This window comes from Eriocheir sinensis, chromosome 3 (assembly GCF_024679095.1).
Source record: "Eriocheir sinensis breed Jianghai 21 chromosome 3, ASM2467909v1, whole genome shotgun sequence".
Lineage (NCBI taxonomy): Eukaryota > Metazoa > Arthropoda > Malacostraca > Decapoda > Varunidae > Eriocheir > Eriocheir sinensis.
In genome coordinates this window covers 23,161,450-23,184,421 of record NC_066511.1, presented here as the reverse complement: position 1 = coordinate 23,184,421, position 22,972 = coordinate 23,161,450, and the positions used below count along the sequence as shown (strand labels likewise).

At 40.3% G+C, this 22,972-nt stretch overlaps 1 protein-coding gene and 1 long non-coding RNA gene across 3 annotated transcripts in view; both read left to right on the top strand.

The window, feature by feature from the left end:
* Positions 1 to 21,179, top strand: part of LOC127006921 (pseudouridylate synthase 1 homolog) — a 97,531-nt gene extending 76,352 nt beyond the window's left edge. The window contains exons 1-10 of one of the 2 annotated variants that reach the window (XM_050877278.1): positions 747 to 898; positions 4,273 to 4,437; positions 5,148 to 5,301; positions 6,313 to 6,479; positions 6,794 to 6,960; positions 10,331 to 10,437; positions 11,134 to 11,234; positions 12,250 to 12,458; positions 13,748 to 13,903; positions 18,723 to 21,179. In XM_050877278.1, the coding sequence (XP_050733235.1) occupies positions 4,281 to 4,437; positions 5,148 to 5,301; positions 6,313 to 6,479; positions 6,794 to 6,960; positions 10,331 to 10,437; positions 11,134 to 11,234; positions 12,250 to 12,458; positions 13,748 to 13,903; positions 18,723 to 18,890 (1,386 nt within the window). In that variant the 5' untranslated portion in view covers positions 747 to 898; positions 4,273 to 4,280 and the 3' untranslated portion in view covers positions 18,891 to 21,179. Of the gene's footprint in view, positions 1 to 746; positions 899 to 4,272; positions 4,438 to 5,147; positions 5,302 to 6,312; positions 6,480 to 6,793; positions 6,961 to 10,330; positions 10,438 to 11,133; positions 11,235 to 12,249; positions 12,459 to 13,747; positions 13,904 to 18,722 lie in introns of those variants that run through there. The other variant, XM_050877270.1, reaches the window with a different exon arrangement.
* A 187-nt stretch (positions 21,180 to 21,366) lies between these two features.
* The window catches only part of LOC127006917 (uncharacterized), an 83,542-nt gene continuing 81,936 nt past the window's right edge, over positions 21,367 to 22,972 (top strand). The window contains exon 1 of the long non-coding RNA XR_007759907.1: positions 21,367 to 21,583. This is a non-coding gene — a long non-coding RNA (uncharacterized LOC127006917). The remainder of the gene's footprint in view (positions 21,584 to 22,972) is intronic.

Sequence of the window (22,972 nt, the reverse complement as noted above, 5' to 3'; positions counted from 1 at the left end):
ACACACACACACACACACACACACACACCTCTTGTTCATCCCTATGCTATCCAAATCCCCAATATACGACTATATATATATATATATATATATATATATATATATATATATATATATATATATATATATATATATATATATTTATATTTATTCATACATTCATTCTGTTTGCTGGTACACTCTGGAACAGCCTACCTTCATCTGGATTTCTTCCTGGCACCGATTTGAAGTCTTCCAAGAGAGGAGGATCAAAACCCCTCCTACGGAATTTGAACTCATTTCTGGCTATTCCAGTTGTTGTCGTGATGAATGCAGTGAAGCAGGACGAGGACACGAAGAGACGTTCCGAGGCGAAGGTTGGTCGGTTTCAGTTCAGGGTTGGCGAGTTCATTTTTGGCGGTAGTGATTGTTGTTTGTTGGATGATGACAAACTGATTTAGATGGACATGTTCGTACTAGTTAATGTTTGTCGGTTTCGGATTTCCATAATCAGGAGACATGAATGAGACCACCACCATCATTAATTATTATGGTGTTGCCAGGTGCTTTTTTTTTTTTTTTTTTTTTTTTAACAACACCTGGTACGAAGCACTCAATCGAACCTCCGGCTGCCCGCTCGTAATATATTAACAATTCTCTCCTCATCCACGACCAAGGCGGCTCTTAGTTGTATTACGTTTACGTTTATATACCTATTCATGATTTATCTATTAGTTGAGGGTTGGGGAAATGGCCGTTGCAACGCCCCCTGGTCGTGGTCGTGGTCGCGGCAGGCGCCAGCTGGCTCGGCCGGGCGGCGGTGAACGGCTCACAACAAGCTCGCGTGTGGCCTGTCTTGCAAAATAAGGAACTTTTTTCAGCAAATAAGTCAAATTCCAGGAGAATTCCATCTCATTCAGTTGGTTGAAATACTTTTGGTTAATTATAGTGCATGACTGCCACATCTTATTTATGAAATAGCTTCTGCACTGCATAGGATACTTATTACCTACATACCGGTAACTCATTTTTTACTTTATATATGCAAATTCTTCAGGGCTTAGTCAACCTTAGTGCCCTGACCGTCCTTATTGACCTTAAACATCTTGAAAGCTTTTGACAATGCCAGGCACAAATATTTGCTTTTTAAACTAGCCTCCTATGGTTTCTATGTTCCTTTATCTCCAGTTTCCTTTCAGGCCAATCTATCTCTGCTGTGGTAGATGGTTACTGTTCTGCCCCTAAACCTATCAACAGTGGTGTTCTACAGGGCTCTGGGGGATTATTAACGAGAGGGTAACCTAGTAAACTCAAGACTGCCTATTTCTGGACAAAATATGATTCAGTTTATTATGGAGATGGTCTTTTTGGTAAAGATTCGTTTTAGTACTGTGCCAGTATTTCATTACCTACCTTATGAAACATCACTAGCTCTTCATATATCTTTTCTACAAACACTCAACAATCATTTCAAAATCCAATTCAAGGACTATTTATTGTCGAAAATAGGGGATGATTTTCACAAAAGTGTAGCCTTCTCTGGCAGCGGCCGCGGCGGCGGTGCAGCCACCACAGATACAAAATAGCTCTCAGAGGGTTTAGGGCGGGGGAGCATATTTAAACTACTCCAACCGAACTTTTCGATTTGCTAATGGGGGACTTCGACCCCCTCGACCCCCCTTCTAACCAGGGGGGGCGCTGGACCTCTGCCACATGTATATGCGACATTTCTGTGAGGGGGTATTTCTCGCAACACCGGCTGCACCGCCGCTGTGGCCGCCGCCAGAGGAGGTTACGTTTTCATGGATATTATCCCCTATTTCCAACAATAAATAGTCCTGGAATTGGATTTTGAAAGCATTTCCATGATTTATGAATGTCTGTAGAAAAGATATATGAAGAGCTAGTGATGTTTCATACGGTAGGTAATGAAATACTGGCACGGTACTAAAACAAATCTTGCCCATATTTTTTTCTGGAAATCACTAATTAATTGACTTCTCAATGCTTGTTCTGCACCCTGGTGCCACCTATTACCACCGGCCCATGTAGTGAACCCACTCCAGCCGCAGCCCTGTCCCGTATTTCCACTGTATTTCCGCCACCCCACACCACGTGCTGAATAAATGTAAACTAACCTAACCTTACCTAAGATAACTTACCTAATGGAGGGCTTTACCCCCCTTGACCCCGTTAACGGGGGAGCTTCGACCCCCATGACCCCCTTAACGGGGGGGGGTTGACCCCCTTCTATTTTCTGGAAGTCATTTGTTACTGCACTGTATTCATGGACCAAAAAAGAATCCATATTGTAAGTATTAACTTCGCAAGAGGTGGCTGCCCTCTCGTTAATATTATCCGGGCTCTGTTTTATATCCCACTCTTTTTATATTGTTTATTATAATTATTTTCATTCCATAAAAAAATGTTCTATTTACTCGTTCCCTGATGACTCTGCTTTGCTTTATTTAACTTCTTTTAACAGGAAACCCTCCCTACAGGAATTACAGAACTCAAGGTTGAATGCTGCAGAACACTTAAACTCTGATCAATTCTAAATGGGGCAGGAGGAACTTGGTGTCCTTTAGTTCCACAAAAACTCAATTTCTCCACTTGTCAACTTGACATAATCTTCCAAACACCTATCCCCTATTCTTCCCCTCTCTCAGATGTCCATATACAAGGGCTTCCCTCCACCCTTGAATGGAATATGCATCTTGTGTGGGGGGGCTCCACACACAGCCCTTTTGAACAGAATGGAGTCAAAGGCTCTTTCTCCCATCACTGCTCCTCCTTATACTGAGTCATCTTTTTTCTTAAATTCCGTTGCAGTGTTGCCCCTCAGTCTATCTTCTATTGATATTTTCATGCCAACTGCTCTTCTGAACTTGCTAACTGCTTGCCTCCACACCTTGAGTGTCCCTGCTTCACATGCCTTTCTACTCTTGCTCATCCCTATGGCATCCAAATTCCTTATGCAAGAGGTAATCAGCATCTTCACTCTTTCATCCCTGTCGATGGTAACCTCTGGTACAGTCTTCCTACGTCTGTATTTCCTTCGGCCTATAACTTGGACTATCTCAAAAAGGGAGTCGCAGGACAGTTCTCCATGCAAAACTTACCCTCTCTTTTTGGTTTCTCATTCTGTTTTCTTTACAGGAGCAATGCATTTGGGGCTTTTTTTATTTTTTTTTCTCTCTCCCTTGAATTGCTTCCCTTCCTGAGGTTCTTCATAAATTCCAAGTCAATTGTTGTGTTTTCACAAGGGCTTCTGGCTTCTTTAACAGAGTATGCCTCATAACAGCCTTTAAAAATGCCATTGAATCTAGTTTCTGTGTCAGTAACTCAGTACCTATTATATATAACATGTAGGATGTATTGTTACATTTCTTGACATAAAATAGTCAATGTTTGTTTTAGATTTCTTTTTAGTGCATATCCCTAGAAATATCCAATGGCAAATCAAAATGTATTAAATTGGTAGGTGAATTTTAATGTCTTTTTTACTAATATGCTAACTCCTGACAGAAATTACTAGGCTTTTGAATTCTTCCCCTGTCTCCCAAACTAGTGAATTTAGAAAAGAATGGAAATTATTAAACATGCCAGAAATAAAACTGTATCATCCTCATAATATGCAGTAATGAGAAAAAATAAGCACATTAACCCTCACAAGACCATGAGGAAGGTGGACCCAGTTGCCACTACCAAGAGCTGTTGCCATGACTTGGCTGCATTGTTTGCCATCTGCGTGATGAAACTAATTACAGGCATTTTCTAAATTAACCCGGTAGCAGCGACGGGCCAAATTTGTGGCTTTACCATGTACCAGCGACGGACCAAATTTTTGCCATGATGTAAACCCCCCCAAAATAATGCATAAACTGATCACAAATGCATTGATATTTATTATGAAATGTTTTGAGTGAGTGATGATTTTTTCTCATTTTTTCTCGCTTAGAGGGGCCTTTAATTAAGAAACACGATCCCCACAGCTATGGGGTTAATCAAACCCAGGGTAATAATTGTAACCATGTGGTTAGCATGCCTAGCTATGAATCCATGAGTTCAGGTTCGAATCCCATTCCAGGCAGTCAGTGTGCAGCTTACCCAGTTGTTCATCCTCCCTTTCAGGCTGGTTGATAAATGGGTACTTGGGGGAACCTGGAGAAGGTAAACTGTGGTAACCTGGATGTCACACTCCAGGAATAATGGGTTATTTCTTCCAGAGGCTCAATGTGACGGAGATGAGCACTGAGGCCATGCATTGCCATAACATATATCTTGTTGCAGAACCACACATGCAAAGAAACTGCATCATTCTTGCCACAAGTCCCCAGCTCAGGCTGTCAAGATGCTGCCATTTAGCTGGCCTGAGAGACAAGAGTCCTTATCAGGTGGTGGCCAGGCATGCTTCAGTGCACCACAGAAAATACTGTACCAAAAATGTCCCAAAAGGTGATTAAAAGTTAAGATTTTGTTTGTAGCTGTGTACTTCAAGACTGCAAGTTATTAAAGGATTTTGCTACTTAATTGGTTGACTTTTACCTCAGAATTTTTTTCCCAGGGATAATGCACAGTTTTGATAATTTCATAGTGTTCAATTGCAGAGCCACAAACTTGTAGACACAGGAAAAAGAAAGAACCGGGGGCATGGTAAACACAATTTAGCCCATGACAACGTCAAGGATTTGACAGACCACAGCTTTATTTTGAGTTCAGATATTCTGACCATGTGAGGCCAGAAATATGTTAGCTACATCCTGATTTTATCAAACTTATTATAATCATAATATATAGTTGTGGTATGATATAATTTAAGATATTTAATTTGATAATAAGTTAGAATATTCTGACAGTTAAAAAATAGATAGCATAACCATTTGAACAGCCTAATTAAATCTTATTAAACTCCAACTTTTTAAAGTTTTATTGTAATCTTTATGAATTCATTGCCGTAGCTTAATATGAATGCAAGTATATATGAAACTTGCAGAAAAAAAGTATTCACTTCATGAAAATTAAATGCCTCTGTAAATGAATATTTAAATACTCAAATAAATTGGAAAGTAGATAACAGAACTACAGTCACATATTATTTGGAATTCTTAACTTAACATTGAAATATTTTAGGTACATTGTTGCTTTATTCTGATACAAAAAATTAGTCCAACAGGTTGTTTATGACCCAAAACCTGATATGAGTGAGGAGGAGGTGAAGCATTTGAAAATTGAGCCCATCTTGCCTACTCATGATCCCCGCAGCAAGAGATATGCTCTGTTGCTGTCCTTCAATGGCCAAGGGTTTCATGGCATGCAGAGGTAAGGGCATTAAATATATATATATATATATATATATATATATATATATATATATATATATCTCTATATATATATATATATATATATATATATATATATATATATGTATATATATATCGTAACCAGATTTTCGATGAACATCGAAAATCGGGTTACGACATGTTGTTAAGAATGTATCCGTCGTAACCCAAGGACCTCCTGTTTATGTATGTGCACCTTCTTGGTGTCCTGCAGTGAGGGTGTGGCCATGCAGTGCTTGTTGAGGGAAGCAACAATACAAAAAAGGACAGTCAGTCAGGGCAGTGCCGCCCATATACATGTCCCATTTTTTCCACAAGAACACGTATTCCTACTTCGCGAATTTCTACCACTCGAGCTCATGTGTCACCCATATAGTCGCAAGGTAGGTGTGCCTATTGTACCTTCATCCTCTGTATAGTTTTAGAAGTGTTCCTGAAGGCTGTGCGCTTTCTCACGCAAGTCACTATCCAATGGAACATTCTTATGCACCATACTTAAATCCTTCATTCATACATTCAAAGCTGGAACCATATTCCCATAGATAAGGTGGGCCAACTGTGCTCATTTGATACTGATTTTAAAATGTGACAGGTGACAGTCGTGACAGTTCTTAAAAAAGAGGTTATTTTAATAAGCATCATTTAAAATACAGAAATGAGGCAAAAGTTGTAAACATGGTAGGGAAATTAGCTTTAACAATTTATTAACTATGTACACCTAATATATTTATAATGGGACACAATCAAGAAGCAAGAGGTGACACAAAAAGTGAAAACAATCAAAGATAAACAAACCAAAGCCATAAATAGATCTTGCCAGCACAGAATGCACACACACACACACACACACACACACACACACACTGTGACATGGGAACACATAAGGGATGAATAGTAAACACTTTAATTGGACAGACACAGATAATGCAAAACAAATATGAGAAGAGGATACCCAAAAGGTGGAGATTACCTGTTCATTGCTGGTCTTCAGAAATGCAACGCTGAACAGTGTTGAGGACCACCTTCATAAGGCTATGCTGCAGGCAGACGTCATCACGCAAGAGGAGTTCCTGGTGCCGCAGTTATTTAACTTTCAGCGAGCTTCACGCACTGACAAAGGGGTGTCTGCTGCCAGGCTTCTTACCACTGGAAGATTTTGTAAGTGTTAAGAATGATTGCTACACCTATGTATGTACAGATGACCCTTGATTTTGTGATTTAATAGAGTAAAGGATTGTTTATAACATATTTTTCAGCTTTCTTCTCTCTTTCAAATTTTGTCTCAGTATTTAACTACCTACATATTTTTTTAACAATTTACTTTATTAAACTCATTTGTCATTTAATTTTGAAGCTTTTTCCATAGATATTAGTGTATCTAGCAAGTTGCAAAAAATAATGAATCATCATCATTAGCATCTTATTTCTTACAGAAAAAAAGTGGTGGAAATTGAGTAATTTATTTCTGACAGTTTGTGAAAAATCAGAGTTGAAAGAAAAGGTCAACCAGCTCCTGTGTGACCAAATAAGATTGATGGCTGTCTTCAAGGTCATCAATAACTTCAGTTGCAAGACATGGTGTGATGCTCGCACCTACTCCTACACATGTCCCACATTTGCCTTTGCTTCTTTCACAGAGGTATGCAGCTGTTTCTTTTTATCTGTGTGGCATTAAGTGAACTGCAAAACAATAGGAGGTAATGGGCTACAGTTTATAGCTTCATGACTTGTGAGGGTGTTTGGGAGTCTGTTGGTTGACTACACTCCATTCCCTTAAGCTGGATCCTTCCTAGCAATGGCAGGATCCTTAACCGAGTAAGTGTGGATGCTGATGATTGGCTGTTAATAGATGGGTTGTCTGATGTCTTTGTTACCTAACACACTAACCTACATCCAGAAAATATTCTTATTTGTTGACTTAGCTCATGTGTTCCACAGGATAGGCAAATTTTATTGGCATCATCAGATGAAGCAATGAATGTACAACTATAGCCTGAGACTAACATTCAATGATTATACCACTTTTTACAAAACCTCCCTTGTTTCATCTTATATCACACTTTAATTAAAATCTGAAAGTACCACTGTATTCAGGAGGATTTTATATTCAAGAAAAAAACATTTTGTTATAAATTTGATTCCATTATTGCTGTCGGAAATTTTGTATATAAAATTTACCCCCTGTTATATCACATATGTAATTGGGGAAGGATAATTCAGTATTTGGGGAAGTAGCACTTCAGATAATTAAATAGGTAAGTTTACCATAACTCAAGTAATTTACGACTGTAAATGTTAAATAGGAGAAACCATTACACCAATGATTCCTTGCTGGCGTGGCATTAAGTGATGTCAAGTATGTCTAAGCACTGAAGCATCACTGTAAGTCATGTCACATCTACCGAGGCACCAGAGCCTGACTCAGATACTAGACAGCGGCCCGTCAACATCCTGTTCCCCGAATCAGTTTACCGTCTCACCTTTCATCAACCTTTATGGTTAGCTCTTGGATTATACATATGTACATAAGTTCTTGTTAAATGCTCCATGTTGCATAAAGTTATACATGGTCTGTGACCCAGTAGGCCTTGCAGGAGACTCATCCATCCGACTCATCCATCTCCGCCACTGCTTCATCTTCTCCCAAATAAGCAGAGCTACTAAGTACATGAATTCTTTTCCCATGTTTTTTTGGGAAATTAATATATCACCAAATCCCCCGATTTTATTACAGATCCCTAGTACAATAGAACTTTGTTTATCCGACATTCAAAACAACGGCACCCTCAAAACAACGGCACAGCACCTTTAATTTGGCAAGATATATTTAGAAAAAGATATAAAAACTCCACATATTCCCAGAACTTAATGTATATGCAGTATTACATTTGGCCACCTTACTTATAATTATGACTATGATACCCTATGTTGCTCTGTGCCCTTCTCTGTGTTCCAAGTGTTCCACTGTTGGTTGAAGAATTACAGTGCTCTTACCCCGAGCAGCTGTGACTTTGAAATGGTAAGGAAAAGGGTTGGTTTGTAGATTCACTCACTGCGCAATGTGCAGGCAGTAACTTTCGCCGAGCTACTGAGGGAACTGATCACACGGGGATGCTGCGTTCGATGGGCAAGCAATTGGTATTGATCTTAACTGTCAGGGACCGTATACCTACTCTCAAGTAAAAATAGCTATTGATTGGTTTCTGTTAATCATATTATGTTTTAATATTGTTATTTTTACAATGAGAAACAAAAATGCACTTACAATAAACACACTAGTCATCTACGGATATTCGTTCTTTCGAACATGTATCACAAAAAATGTCAGCTGACCGGGCCGCTGCACCGCTGAAATACCTCCAGATCAATCCACCTAAGTCCACCCCACGGTCGCTGAGCAGAGTCACATCAGGCAGCACCCTGCTCCGCCAAAATTGTTCACGTGTAATAACCGCTTTAATCATCACCGCTAAGGTACCCAGCACACTAGTGACTGGCACGCCACGGCGCTACTGTATTTTGTTTAGTGTTCATGCCGTGCCTCGGCTCCCATGTGTGGTGCATCTTCTTCTTGTGACCTGTATAGTTTTATCGCTTCACATGTCCTCCTCTCTTCTGCTTTTATACACTTTCCTTTTTTGTTGCATCACACTATTCATTATTAAATCAATCAAAATTTGTACCTTCGGCGTATACTGCGCAGGGGCAACTTTTTGTCATTCATACCTTAACATGTGGTATATTTCATTCTGGGAACATCTTAAAACTTTTGTGTCAAATGTAGGTGTTTTGGGTGTTGGTCTCGTACCAGTAACAATAACCCCTAGTCCTACCAAAACCTAACCATCGGGGTATAAGACGCAGGGTGATTTTTCGAATGTTCTTTTTTGAAAAAAAGTGCATCTTATATGGCAGGAAATACGGTATAAAGGTTGCATTTATCATTGGCACAAGGTGATAGTCTTTTCTTGTTTGTAAACAAGAGCACGTGTTCCTCACCATGCCATAGACCAGTGTGATGTGCCACCATATCAAGACCTGCCTTTCAGTGTTATTACTGGACCATTGGGCCTGTTATTCGGTAGGATAGGATGTATTTACTTTATTGGCAATTCTATAGGAGTTCTATTCTATTGGGTAGGTGGTGGCTGAGTCTGGTCCCGGATTTTGCTGCATCCTGGATGATGTGGGTTCGAATCCGCTGCTACTAGCCGAGAATAGATGGCACCACTTTAGACTTTTGCCTGTGCCATGACGGGTTGGGCCGACCACCAGGCCGAATCAAGAAAGCCAACCAGCATTTTAGGCCTGGACATTAAAAAAAAAAAAAGTTTGGGCAATTCTATAGGAGTAAGTCTCAAAACAACGGCAAAACGGTTTATCTGGCACGAGCTTCCCCCCGATTGTGTCGGATAAACAAGGTTCTACTGTATCAGGAAAACATTCCTTGTATCGCTCTCCATGCTGGTTCTCCAACATCTGGAACCATGTGAGTAGTAGTCATTTAGTAGTAGTTCAGGCTAAGGAGTGTTTTCTTCATTTGAAGCGTATCAACACTTAGGATATCGACCCAATACTTAATTATCTTACTGTGTAGTAAGATATTTTCACAATTGCTGCAAATAATAATAATAAGTAAAAAATTGTAATGAATATTAAATGTTATTCTCTGACTTCTCACTGTATTTTTTTTTTTTTTCTTATCAAGTTTCAAAAATTGTGTTATACTAGTTGTACAATCAATGCTTAATCCAATGATGCCAACAAAATTTGAGTATCATATTTAATAGATGAGTTAAGTAAATGAATATGAATGTTTTCTGGACCTTGGCTGGTGTGTTGGGGGTGGAGACGTCAGACACCACACCCACCAACAGCCAGTGAGCAGCGCCCTTGCTTACTCGGCAAGGCGCTAAGGATCCAGCTTAAGTGAATGGACTATAATATTCATAAAGATGTAGTCATGCTTTTGTACTCTTAAGTAGGTTCTCTTTTTCTTCTTTTTACAGGTCACAGAGGAAGGCTACCGTCTATCAGAAAATGCTTTGGAGGAGGTCAGAACATTGTTTGCTCAGTACAAAGGCATTCATAACTTTCATAATTTTACTTCAGGCATGTAAGTTTGAAATATCCTCTTTGTGTCAGAGATAAAATAATATTTCCCATAATCTCAGTGTACATGGGGGTTAAGACTCCATGTCTCTGTATCCTACTGCATGTATTAAGGTACAGGAGTTTGAGATTAGAGTCTCCCTAATTCCCCATCCAAACCCTGTAGAAAATTGGGATACCAATGATTATTATCTCATCTGTATTAAAATCTATGAGTAATGATATTTCGGTGGAGGAAGAACTTTATACATGCTATCCTTTAATACAAGAAAATAGTGAAAGGGATTGATTTTTAAAATAAGAATGGAAAATGCAAAACTCTCTGCCAGATTGAAACAAAAAATGTAATTTTGATGTTTTTTGTGCCTGAAGCTTAGGTGATTTTAATATTTCCATAGAAAACATCAACTAAATAAACATAAATAAGTGTAAACCTTTTCACAGCGAAACAAAGCTAAAGATCTTATAAGTGTACAGGTATTTTCACAGTAAAACACCAGACTCACCCACCCATAGATATATTTTATAATATTTTCACAGTAAAACCCAAGGCTGACATCATGTAGTTTAACTGTACCAGTCTTCCACACCAAAACATTAAGATGACATAAATACTTTGTGGCTGTGTTGGTGTCTCCACAGCAAAGCACAAGAGTGACATACAAGTGAACTATATAATTACTTGTCCATTTTCCTACAGCAAACCCGAGAATCGTCAAGCACTCCGGCAAGTCCTGGATATTGAGTGTGGAAAACCCTTTGAGCAAAATGGACTAGAATGGATTACCATAAAAATAAAAGGTAGAATGCCCTTAGAGTTTTTCACTTTTTTTGAACTGTCATTTATTTACATTTTTTACTACATAAGAACATAAGAACGTAAGGAGTCTGCAAGAGACCGGTTGGCCTATACAAGGCAGCTCCTGTACACTCAACCTCACCTTACCTCACCATCCATGGCTTTATCTAACCTCTTCTTGAATGTATCTACGGTATTGGCACCCACAACATGGCCCCCAAGCCTGTTCCATTCGTCCACCACTCTATTGGTGAACCAATTCTTGCCAATGTCTTTGTTAAATCTGAATTTGTCTAACTTAAAACCATTGCTACACATCCTTCCCGGCTCTTTTACTATCAAAATCTTATTGACATCCCCTTTATTAAAGCCCTTCATCCATTTATAGACTTCGATCAAGTCTCCTCGCAACCTTCGCCTTTCTAGAGAGTGTAGATTTAACTGCTTCAGCCTGTCTTCATAAGGCAAGTTTCTCACCCCCTGAATCATCTTTGTCATCCTCCTCTGTACAGATTCTAACATCTTGATATCCATTCTATAGTAGGGGGACCAGAACTAAACTGCATAATCGAGATGAGGTCTAACTAGTGCTAAGTAAAGTTTGAGGATGACTTCAGCGCTCCTATTGCTTACGGTCCTTGAGATGAAACCAAGTACTCTGTTTGCCCGATTTTTATCCTGAATGCATTGAGCCCTAGGACGGAGGTCAGCACTCACTAGGACTCCTAATTCTCTCTCACTGTACATACTCTGAAATCATTGTTTCCTGAATGCAGTATTTTTATAGTTGTATTTATATGTTCTACTTTGTTATTTATCATATGCATACTACTCTGCAAGTTAGTTGTGACTCCATAGTCTTCTGGTGTCACAAATGGGAGGTGCTCCAAAAGAAATTTAAAACCTTATTTTAAAATATTTGGGACCCTATTGTTAACTTGTATAGCATCTCTAAGCACATGAATGTCTGAGTTTGATGGTTAGAAACTGTAATGTAACTGTATACATCTTTTTCAGGTGCAAGTTTTTTGCTGCATCAAATACGCAAAATGATTAGTGTGGTCATAGTTATCAGGAGAGGGCTAGCCAGCACCAACTTCATCTCTCAGGCCCTCTCAAGAGATTACACATTCCTGCCCATTGCCCCAGGGCTTGGCCTGGTTCTCGAAGACCAGCACTACGATTATTATAATAAGAAGATAGCATCAAGTAATGACCATCTTGATGTACGTATTATTTTGTTGTCATCATCATTATCATCACCATTATAATAATCATAACTTTAAGTGCTGCAGAGTTGTTTAGTTTAACCCATAAGAGGTCAACCATTTATATATACGTGAAGCCAGTGTTTAATATCTGTGGTCAGTCATGTGTATATACGTTCATACTCAACGCTCACCTCCACCGCCTACGCCTGGTCCCCGACCCTCACTGCCCCTGGTGCAGGACCGTCGAGGAGACCATTGAGCACCTCCTGCTGCACTGCCCACACTTCCACTCCCAGCGAGTGCTGCTTTGACACCAACTCCGCTCCCTGGACGTGCCAACCTTCAACCTGCCCACGCTGCTGGCGGTGGCAGGCTTCCACCCCTCATGACAGGAATCATTCATCCACCTCACCTGCACCTTCCTCAGGAAGACGGGGCAGCTGACGCACCTGTGAAGCCCTCACAGGACGACACCAGGGCTCATGTGAGCGACTAGATTGCCACGGCCCAAAACAACAACAACAATATATACGTTCGTCACTTTATCGCTTCCTACGGATTTGAACTTCCCTCTTGGAACTCTTGGCGCGTAGCAGTTATTTGTGTTTTCCTGCATAAGCTGCCATTCGGCAGTTGTTCCCCACATGCTGTCTCTGCTCTGATGTTATGTTAGTGAAAGGCTTCTGGGCAATAGTAAATGCTCGCATGCCTTAGCAAGAGCTCATGAACAAAGATCACAGAAGATAAACAAAGCAGTCTTCCCTCAGGCACCAGTCCATACCTGAGTAGGGGGCAGGAAAGCCATGGTGGGCTGGGGAGAGGTTGCCAGATGCATGAGAATACATCGGTATGTGATTATTTTATCATATTTATCGAAAAAATTGTAACAAAATGATTCCTGCCATGTGCACTTGGACTGGCTTGCCACACCCACTTATTAGGCATTTAAACTCAGACTTGGTGGGACATTTAAATTCACAAAAAAAAATAATAAGTTGCCATTTGATATCTTATACATAGACGGTCATGCCAGAGCCTTTAACTTATTTTCAATATTTTTCAACTAATTTCTTAAAATAGGGTGGCAGATCCTCCCCTTGAGTGCAGTATAGTGAAATCCTTGCCCCAATACAAGTTGTGGAAGCACCCACTTTTGAGTCACCAGCCATTAACCATGCTTACCTCCACTGGTGTGCTCATACGATGAATTTGTATATTTTTGGATAGTGGGAAAATTGAACAGTCTACAGAGTCTTTGTAAATACACATTTATAAATTACCTACTATACCTGTGAATTTTTCAGGCTCTTGTTTGGGATGCTGAGGCTGGAGCCATTGAAGAGTTTCGGCAAAGGGCCATCATGACTCCCATTATGGACACTGAGTTGAGAGAAAGGTCAATGTTGAAATGGCTATCAACACTATACACTTCCACCTTTGAAATGAACAAGATAAAGAAGGTTGGTATATGTTATTCTGTACTCATGATTTGTGTTGAATCTGTTGAATGAGAGAGAACTCTATTGCAAAACAGGTAGCAAGATGTGAATACAGATAATCCAGTGAGTTTTAGAAGGAAAAGGCTCAAGGCTAAGTTGGCTATAGATACTAATTTTCGGATTGGTAGTGCTGAAAACAGTTAATGTTCAGGTGGCTGCAGAAATTCATGATGGGTGAAAGAGAGGGAGAGAAAAGATTAGGTTTAGATGAATGATAAGGGAAATGGCACCTTTTTCCTCAATAAAGATGTGATAGAGAGAATTCTAAAAAAATATACAACATAAGAATGATTAGTTATGTGCAAGTACATCAGGGATCAGTAGGCTTGAATAAATTTGTCCAATCACTCTTTGAGTGCTCAAAAAGCTCCTGTTGGTGCCTGAACAGTCTTGGGTTCAGGATGGTGGCCTCTGAGGTGTTGTAAGCAGCTACTTTTTTATGCATAAATTTGCACTCCATGCATGCCCCCAAATTCAGTTCTATCATTTTGTATAGACTTTATTGTGTGTCAAATGTTTTGAGCTCAACTTACAGAACATTTGTGACATAGCAAGGACTATTACTTATATTACTACCTTTGAGTGAAACAAACCATTATAAGGCACTCATTCTTTTGACTCTGGAGCATCCTAAGCTTCTCTGAGGATCACTGACTGCCTTACTTGTGAATGAGCTTTGAAGGTTTGACCTGGATGTAGCATGATTCTAAGATGAGGAGGCCTGGCAGTGTTGAGATCACTATTGAAGAGTACACCTACTACTGGTTTGGCATGAGCAATGGTGCTTGTCTTCAGGGGGTAGGTATAGGCCTCTTCAGTCAACTGTGCCCATTTGTGGTTGATAATACTCCAGTTGATGAGCAGTTAATGCGAGTAAGGCTGAAGCACACCCTGGGCCTCATGTCTCTTGTTGCAGTGTACACTCCTACTGAGATGTATAATACCAAAGAAAAGGGAGTGCTTTCTACCAGACTCGACTCCATATTACACCTGTGCCTCCCTTGGGACACTCAATGTCTTGTGTGACTTTAATGCTACTACTGGCACCAATAGAGTTGGATATGAGCTGTGTGTTGGTCTCCATAGTTCTGGTGCCAGGAACACTAACAGCTCTCTCATCCTGAATTTTTCAAGATTCAGGAGGTTGAGAATTGCGGGTTCCTGGTACCGGAGACCAGAGCTGAACCACTGGACTTGGTATAGCAGTGCTGGAGGGGGAGCTAAGGAGATTGACCTCATTCCTGTTAGTCCTCATAGGAGGATCCTTAACTGCAGGGTTTTGTAGAGTGCAGAATTCTTTGCAATTGTTCATAGGCTTGTTGCAACACTCAAGCTTCATGTCGTCAAGAAGAATCTTGAGATGTAATTGTACTGTTATATTGTGTTTTATCTCAAGAGACCATAAGACTTGGCATGTAGCTACTCATGAGTATGCAGTGACTGTCCCAGATTGGTTTTAAGTGCTAACACCCTTGAGGACCCTGTAGAACTATGTGTTGCCTTCAAACATGAAACTCTTCAAGCTGCAAATTAGTGCACTGGAGAGCTCCCAAGATCAAGGAGTGGTTTTGCTTTGGGGGTGATGCTGAAGAATATCGCAGAGTTATCCTGCACAGCTTGCTGGGAATCATTGCTTTGTCATGTAGGATTAGATCACTCTTGAGGAGAGACAAGGAAAGATATACTGGGAGTCTCGCTGAGGATGTCGAGGGCCATTTCATTGCAAATGACATCAGACCTGCTTACCAATCCCTGAAGAAGGTCTGCTCTGAGCCTCCCCCTCAGGTTAGTGCTATCTGAACACCAGATGATTGCATCCTGTTAGGCATGGATAGGCAGAGGGCTCATTGGGCTGAGTGTTTTGTGCAGTTGTACAAAGCGAAACCTCTGAGCTGGCAGCTCCCAACTGCTGAGTTGTAAATAGCAGATGCTGATCCACCCAATAACAAAAGTCCACCCTCTTTTGATGAGGTCAGGGAGGCTGTGGCAAGATTGGGGGTAGAAAGGTAGCTGGCATTTGTAACATTAGTGCAGAGCTGCTCAAAGATGGAGGTGAGGCCATGATCTGTGGGTTGCATGCAGTCTTGACTTCCATATGGCAATTTAGTACCATTCCCCCTGAGTGGAATAGGAGGCTGGTCGTCCCTATGTGATATTACTCAGAAGTGGGCCTGCATGGAATCCCTGGGTTTGACATCTTAAGATGGGTGAGGTGATGTGCTCCCCAAGCATATGATTGATTTGAGATGTACTTGCAAATTAGTTTAGACAGAAGGGTGGTATTGCATAACCTTGATTATGAGGGAGGTTTATATATATATGAACAAATTTAACGTTAGACCAGATTAATTCACACATTTTATGTTTAATAAAGAATAGAGTGTCTTCCACAGCGTAAGCTGTATATGATTAATCAATTTATGTTGCAAGTACAGGTTGAAAATCCTTTATCCGAAATTTCAAAATCCAAAAGTTCCACCACATACTAAGTTTTTTTAATTTATTTTTTTATTTGTTGCCACCTCACGGATGGGGACAGGGATATATGGAGGCTGTCAGGGTGAAGCGCGTACGTTCCTCCGAGGAGGGACCACAGACCCCTGCCGGTGAGAGCTCATGAAGGGGAGGGGAGGATGCTGATAGACCAACTCTATCAGCTGACGTGAGTCTAGCCGACCAAGTCGGTCTTTCGACGAGGACTGGCTTGTCTCTTTGTACAGGTGGAAGACATGAGCATGGGTTCCCTTTTTTCGCCACAAGACGAGAGTGCTCAGAGCGGAAAACAATGGGAATAGAGTCTCAGTTAGGGTTGCCACCTTGAGCTAAAAAAAAATAAAGAACGCAACATCCCATTCTCCAATACAGAACGAATCCATATTTTAACCCCCAGGGTGCCAGCGCTGTTTATTTATAGTGGCAATTTAGAAAAATTGCCATGGCCTTATTTTGACTGAGAAGCTTTTCATACTTTGTCAAGACACTTTTCATACCTTTACCCCTCCCAGTCACTGATCTTCACCCCCCACACCAAGCCTCTAGGGATTTCAAGGGTACGGGTCGCTTTCCTGACCTGACCGCAGTGCAGGGAGGATGTCTCACCGCGCAAAGCATATTTTGCAAATGCCCAACATTGCTTGTGCCCTTGATGAGGCCCCTAGTGACTTCACGGATAGTGATGTGAATGCCTTTGAGTCTGATAGTGACCTTGATAAAGATTATAATTTATATATAGTGATAGTGGTAGTTCGAGTGGTGAGGAAAGTTAGGTCCTGACGCCTCGCCACTTGCATTATGCCCAAGCAAGGAGGGTTTTCGAACCCTCTGCTGCCTCTCAGGCCAACAGGCGCCTCTTATATGGTGATGGTGATAGACGAGTTCCCTGGGGCAAGTAAGTCTACGGGATGTAACACTCTAAATATCGGAAACTTTCGGCGCCTAGAAATCATGGAAATTATAAAGAGGTGAGTAGTAAAATGTATCAATTATGTGTTGTCTAATCATTCTGAACACTTCTGCCAAAAAAAATCCAATTTTGCTTGACACCAGGGGAAAGTTTTTGCGAAAAATGCTTGGCGCCCAGCAGGTTAAGGAATGGGTGGCAACCCTAAAATTTCTCTGGCCTGCCATGACTGACAGCCACTGCCCGCTGCTGGTAAAGGCAGGAGGAAGGGGAGAGGGACATTATGATGCGTATCTTACATGTATCTCAGGATGACCCTTTCTAAACATAATTTTATGGACTGGTTTTGTGGTTCACTGAAAAATGCGCTCACTACAGTTTTAAAATAATCAATTTTATCTGCTTAACCATTCAGACAGCCAAATATGGAACAAATGGCGTTCCATATTTTAAGGAAAAGGCGGCAAGTTGGCAACCCTAGTCTCAGTCCGCGTTGTAAACTCGTAGATAGCACCCGTGTGCTCGTGTCTGATTGCATTTGTGCTTTGGTGTGCGATCTTTGTGTTTTCAGCACTACATGTTTTGTTTATGTACGGTAAGTACAAAACATTATTTTTTGTGAGATCTGAATTTCACCTCCATGTATGAGTGTAACATAACTAGTGTCATTACATGTACATTGATTAACCCGAGAACGTCAGCAGACCCTTTTCAGGGCTTTCACGAGTCATGGCTGTGGTACGGTGGACCCTAAAAAGGGCTCACCATAAAACCCCTAATTCGAGCTAAATGTAGGCGGTGGTGGCATAGAGCAACCCACCATACATGCTCTTGGTCATAGTGGTGGGTGAGTGATCTAGAGATGTTGTTGTTGTTGTTGTTGTTTCATAGGTTGTGCTGTAAGGTCATGGCAGACTGAATTACCTATCCACACAGTAATCACTTGTCATATTCTCTAAAGTAGACAACAAGCAACTCTAGGCTTGATGCCACGCGTCACGAGACTGTTTATTTTGTAACAAACACCATCCAAAAAGAATGAAGTTTGAGTAAAAGTAAATATTTTTAACAGCTTTTTGGTTATGAGAGGAGTACTCTGATGTACGTTCCATGCTCTTTTCTTTGTCTCAAAATGCAGTGTAATTTTGCTGTTTCTTGGCCACTTCTCGGCTTTCCCATAGCTGAAGCCCACGGGTTAAAAAATAAACTGTTGGCTTATTTCAGTTTTCATTTTATTTAGGTTAAAAAAAATATTCCGAAATCCGAAAAAATCCAAAATCCGCAACACTTTCAGTCCCAGGAATTTCGGATAAGGGATTCTCAACCTGCACTTACAAACATAGATCTGACATTTTGTATGCATATTCTCTCTGTTCACAGGAGAGATTGCCTGACTCACCTCTAGCGTTGATTGTCCAAACTGTGCAGCACCACATTGCTGCTGGCAACTCAGTGTGTGATGCAGTGACTGAAATATCAGACTTATACAATGGTAAGCAGAGCAGTGATAGCACTGTCGCTATCAATAAAGTGTCCTTAGGATCATAGTATTATTATTCTTGATGTTAAAAGTTGTAGAAGTGACCTGTGCAGTAGATTGTATGTTTGTTCTTACTGTAGTCCAATCACTTAAGCTGGACTCCTCTCAACAATGGCTCAGTCCCTCGCCAGGTAGACGAGAATGCTGCTGATTGGCTACTGGCAGGTGAGGTTTCTGATGTCACAGTCTTTCAACACAATCACATGGGTTCAGAAAATATATATATTTCTTAACTTGGCTCAATCTAGTACACAAGATAGGCAAATTTAGTTGACACCATTTGATTCAGCAGTAATTGTACAACTGTAACACGGTTTTCAAAACTCAATAGTGTAAAAAATTAAATAATTATGATGAAAGGAAGTCAAGAGAAGAACATAATATTTATACTTTCTTTACAAATCCTTCCTTGTCCTTCCTTGTATTGCATTTTATTTTAAATATAAGAGTACCCTCATATATAGGAGAATTTCATGTATTAGAACAAATGTTTTATTTTGAAATTCTGCTGCAAATATTGATGATTAAAAATGAATATAAACATTCATGTTATTCTCTGACTACTACTCACCGTAAATATTGTATTTATCAGTATCAAAGATGCACCCCGTTTTCAAGTGCTATATATTGAAGTGTATCACTTGTTCTACTACATCCTTTTTTATTACCAAATGAACATGACGAACCATAGAAATGACACCCTTGTGTTGGCGACCCCCACACCAAGGCCAAGACCGACTGTCTTGTCATCAGAGGACATTGCTGTCAGGGCGAGTAGGGTCAGCTGAGCCGTCAAAGCCCTTCATCAACAACATCATAATTTCATCTGATCTGTACACTTCCTCTAGGCTAAGGTTATGCCCACAGGTAAAGCAGTATTTAGCATTGAATGTGTGCTAAAATTTTTAGTCTTATTTGAGAAAAAATGTCTTAGGTACCAGCAAATATGGTACTTTGTTTTTTATCCTTATCAGGCTTTGAAAATCATGTTATAGTTGTAAAATTACTATTTAATCCAATGATGTCAACAAAATTTGCCTATCTTATGTACCAGATGAGCTTAGTTAAAAATATGAACATTTTCTGAACCTGTGTGAATAGTTTGTGTGACAGAGACGTCAGACATCCTACCCTCCAACAGCCAATCAGCAGTGTTCAAGATGCTGGAGGTTGCAGCTTAGGTGAATGGATTATAACACTATTAATTGTGGCATGAAGTATAACTTTATTGTTTCATGATTGATATATGTATCTATCAAGTTGTAATATACGCAAGTTGAGCTTATTCCCATGTTGCAATGTCTTTATTTTGTGTCATATCATATCAAGTGTACCAGTGGTCCCCATCTCACCATTTCAAATTTAACTAATTTTTTCATGATTCTTCCTTTAGATGTAAGATGCAGTTCCGGCAAGTTGTTAACTCTGTATCTTTTATTGTTCTGTTGTAAGAACTAGAAATGCAACACTTACACTGTCCATTGTATCAATGGCAAAATAATTTTTCCATTTCTCTACCATTTCATGTCAAAACATTTCCTGTTGAACATGAAAATCACAACAGCAGAATTACAGTTAACTCTCACTTTTATGGACCTCAATATAACAAATTTCGGCTTGAACGAACTTTGGGGCTAGTTTGGTACATGCGGGGATTAACCAAACAAGTTTGGTGATTTCTAGGTTAGGTTTGATGGGCCAGCCAAACACGTATACATGCATGTTGGTCAACATAGTGTACACAAAGTTATGCCCACAGGCTAAGCAGTATTTGGCGCTGAATGCGTGTGCTAAAATTTTTAGTCTAATTTGAGAAAAAAGTGCCTTAGGTGCCAGCAAATATGGTACTTTGGAATTAGTGTCCAGTATGTAAGTATTGTTTGACAGTCCCAGTATTCCTGTAGTATTTGAAAGGAACAAAGCTCTTTATATACAGAAATGGTCAGAAATAGCGGGTTTTCAGCTTATAATGAAAAATGTTTGTTGTATGTAAAAAGTTTAGATCTCTTGGGTATAACAGATTTTCAGATATAAAGTCACCCACTTTCCCCAAGTGGTTCATTGAAGTGAGATGTTACTGAATATGGCTTTGAAAAGGCAAAAATCAAAAGTGTATCATTTTTCAAGTTAAATTGACCCATGGGACACCACCACTAACTTTATTATTGAAGAAAAATGAAAGAAAAATGATGAACACAAAAGAATTCTGTTGTCTTAGTTCTTTTCGAGGCAGATAAGAATTAGGGGTTTTGTTGAGTACCATTTTATAATGATTATTGTAATAAAAATAATTGTAATAATAATCAAAGTTTTACTTTGCCCTGAGGCATATAAAAAGAATGCAGAAAAAAAGACTGATAAAATACTTCACTCAACTAATGTATTGTAATACTAAATCTAAGGAATTATTTACAGCCTTAATTCAAACACTGTGCACAGTATGCAAACAAGGCCCAGCTACTCATTCCCCATATATCCACACGGGCTGAGTTCTGTTTGATGGAGGTGATGATGGAGTTCTCAGATTGCTCCAGCCTACTTTTCATACTGCACACAGAATGTGTTTGCAGTAAAGGCAGACAGTTCATCCCATGTCCAGTGAAGGCCATGGATAAGCAAGTCCATTTGGGCAGCCCCAGAAGCAAGGATGTCGTGACAGATCCCAAGATGGTTCAGAGAGGCCACCCTGTACCTAACTACAGTGAGTTTCAGTGGCAGTGTCCTTTAATTCCTTTTAATCATCTTCAGTCTTCTTTAACCTTAGATAATCTAGTCAGTAATGTTACGGTTGGAGAACATCTTGGTTCTTGTAACCACAAATTAGTGCATGTTGACATTAAAGCTCAAACAAAAGTGACTGAAAACAAAATAATGGTTTCATAAGTGCAAATTTTGTAAAAATCCAACCAAACCTAACAAATGGAACAATCATATGATTCCAATGTGTGTGTATAGAGAGAGAGAGAGAGAGAGAGAGAGAGAGAGAGAGAGAGAGAGAATCTTAATTACTACAATTGAGTGTTTATTTTTGCATAAGTGTAGGCCTATAATTAGATATCAGCTACGGTAAAAGTGGACGGAGTTTGCTACTCAAAATGTTTCTAGTTTTCTGTTTCAGTACTTTATTCATGCCCTTCTGGTACTTTTGGTATTGACTATTGAGTATTTCGGGAAGTATTTGTCGATTTTGGGAAATTTTGGAACTTGTCTGGGGAAATACTGCTTATGATGCATTGTGGAAACCGTGCGCCCCACCCCGCCTGTTCCTCCGTGTTAACGCCTCCCTGAAAAGTTAACTCGTTGTGGTTGATCTGTGTTGAAGAATCATCTTTTCAGCAAAGCGACTGAGAGCGAGTTACATTCCATTTAGAGATGAACGCCACATGACAAAATATCAAGTATTGTATAAACGGCCTAATGGTAGAATGTTCCAGTGCCTTTCATAAAAAAACGAGTTATTTTTTTATAGCAGAATTTTTTGACCTTTTGATACGAGTTCCGAAAGCATAGTATTTGTCCATAAGGAGTATAAAAATGGCTCTGGAACAGGTAAAAGAACGTTTTTGTGAATGGAGTGTGCGAGTGGCGGCAGCGAGGCGCGCCCCTGCAGGCTGGCGGGCGGCGAAGACTCCACCCCTCGCTGGCTGCCTCCAACCTTTGTCTTCGGGTTTCTCGTCCCGCGCCGGCCCTTGCAGTTGCGCGCGGGAGGATCAGGCGGGCACGGTGGGGCTGCTTGATGAAAGAGATGGAAGGGCACTTAAAGGAAGAAGCGTAAAGAGGTAGTGGAGAGGAGTAAGCAGGCCTGCTGGCGTCGATTTTAAAGCCAGTCCAACTTACGCGCTCTTCATGGAACAAATCAATAAAGATGGCGGAAACAGCAGCGGTGCCACGTACTTCCACGACCCAGCGTAAACACTCTATCTCACACATTCATGACTTTACGTTCTTCCGTTTAATCTCGTACTCCTGTTTTTGGTCTTCGGAAGCACAGGAAGACCACGACTTTATTCTTGAGGCATTGCTTGCACTCGGGTCTCGGTGAAAGGAGTGTGGAGAGGTGGCACTTGTAGTCCAAGCCTGCGCATGAGCC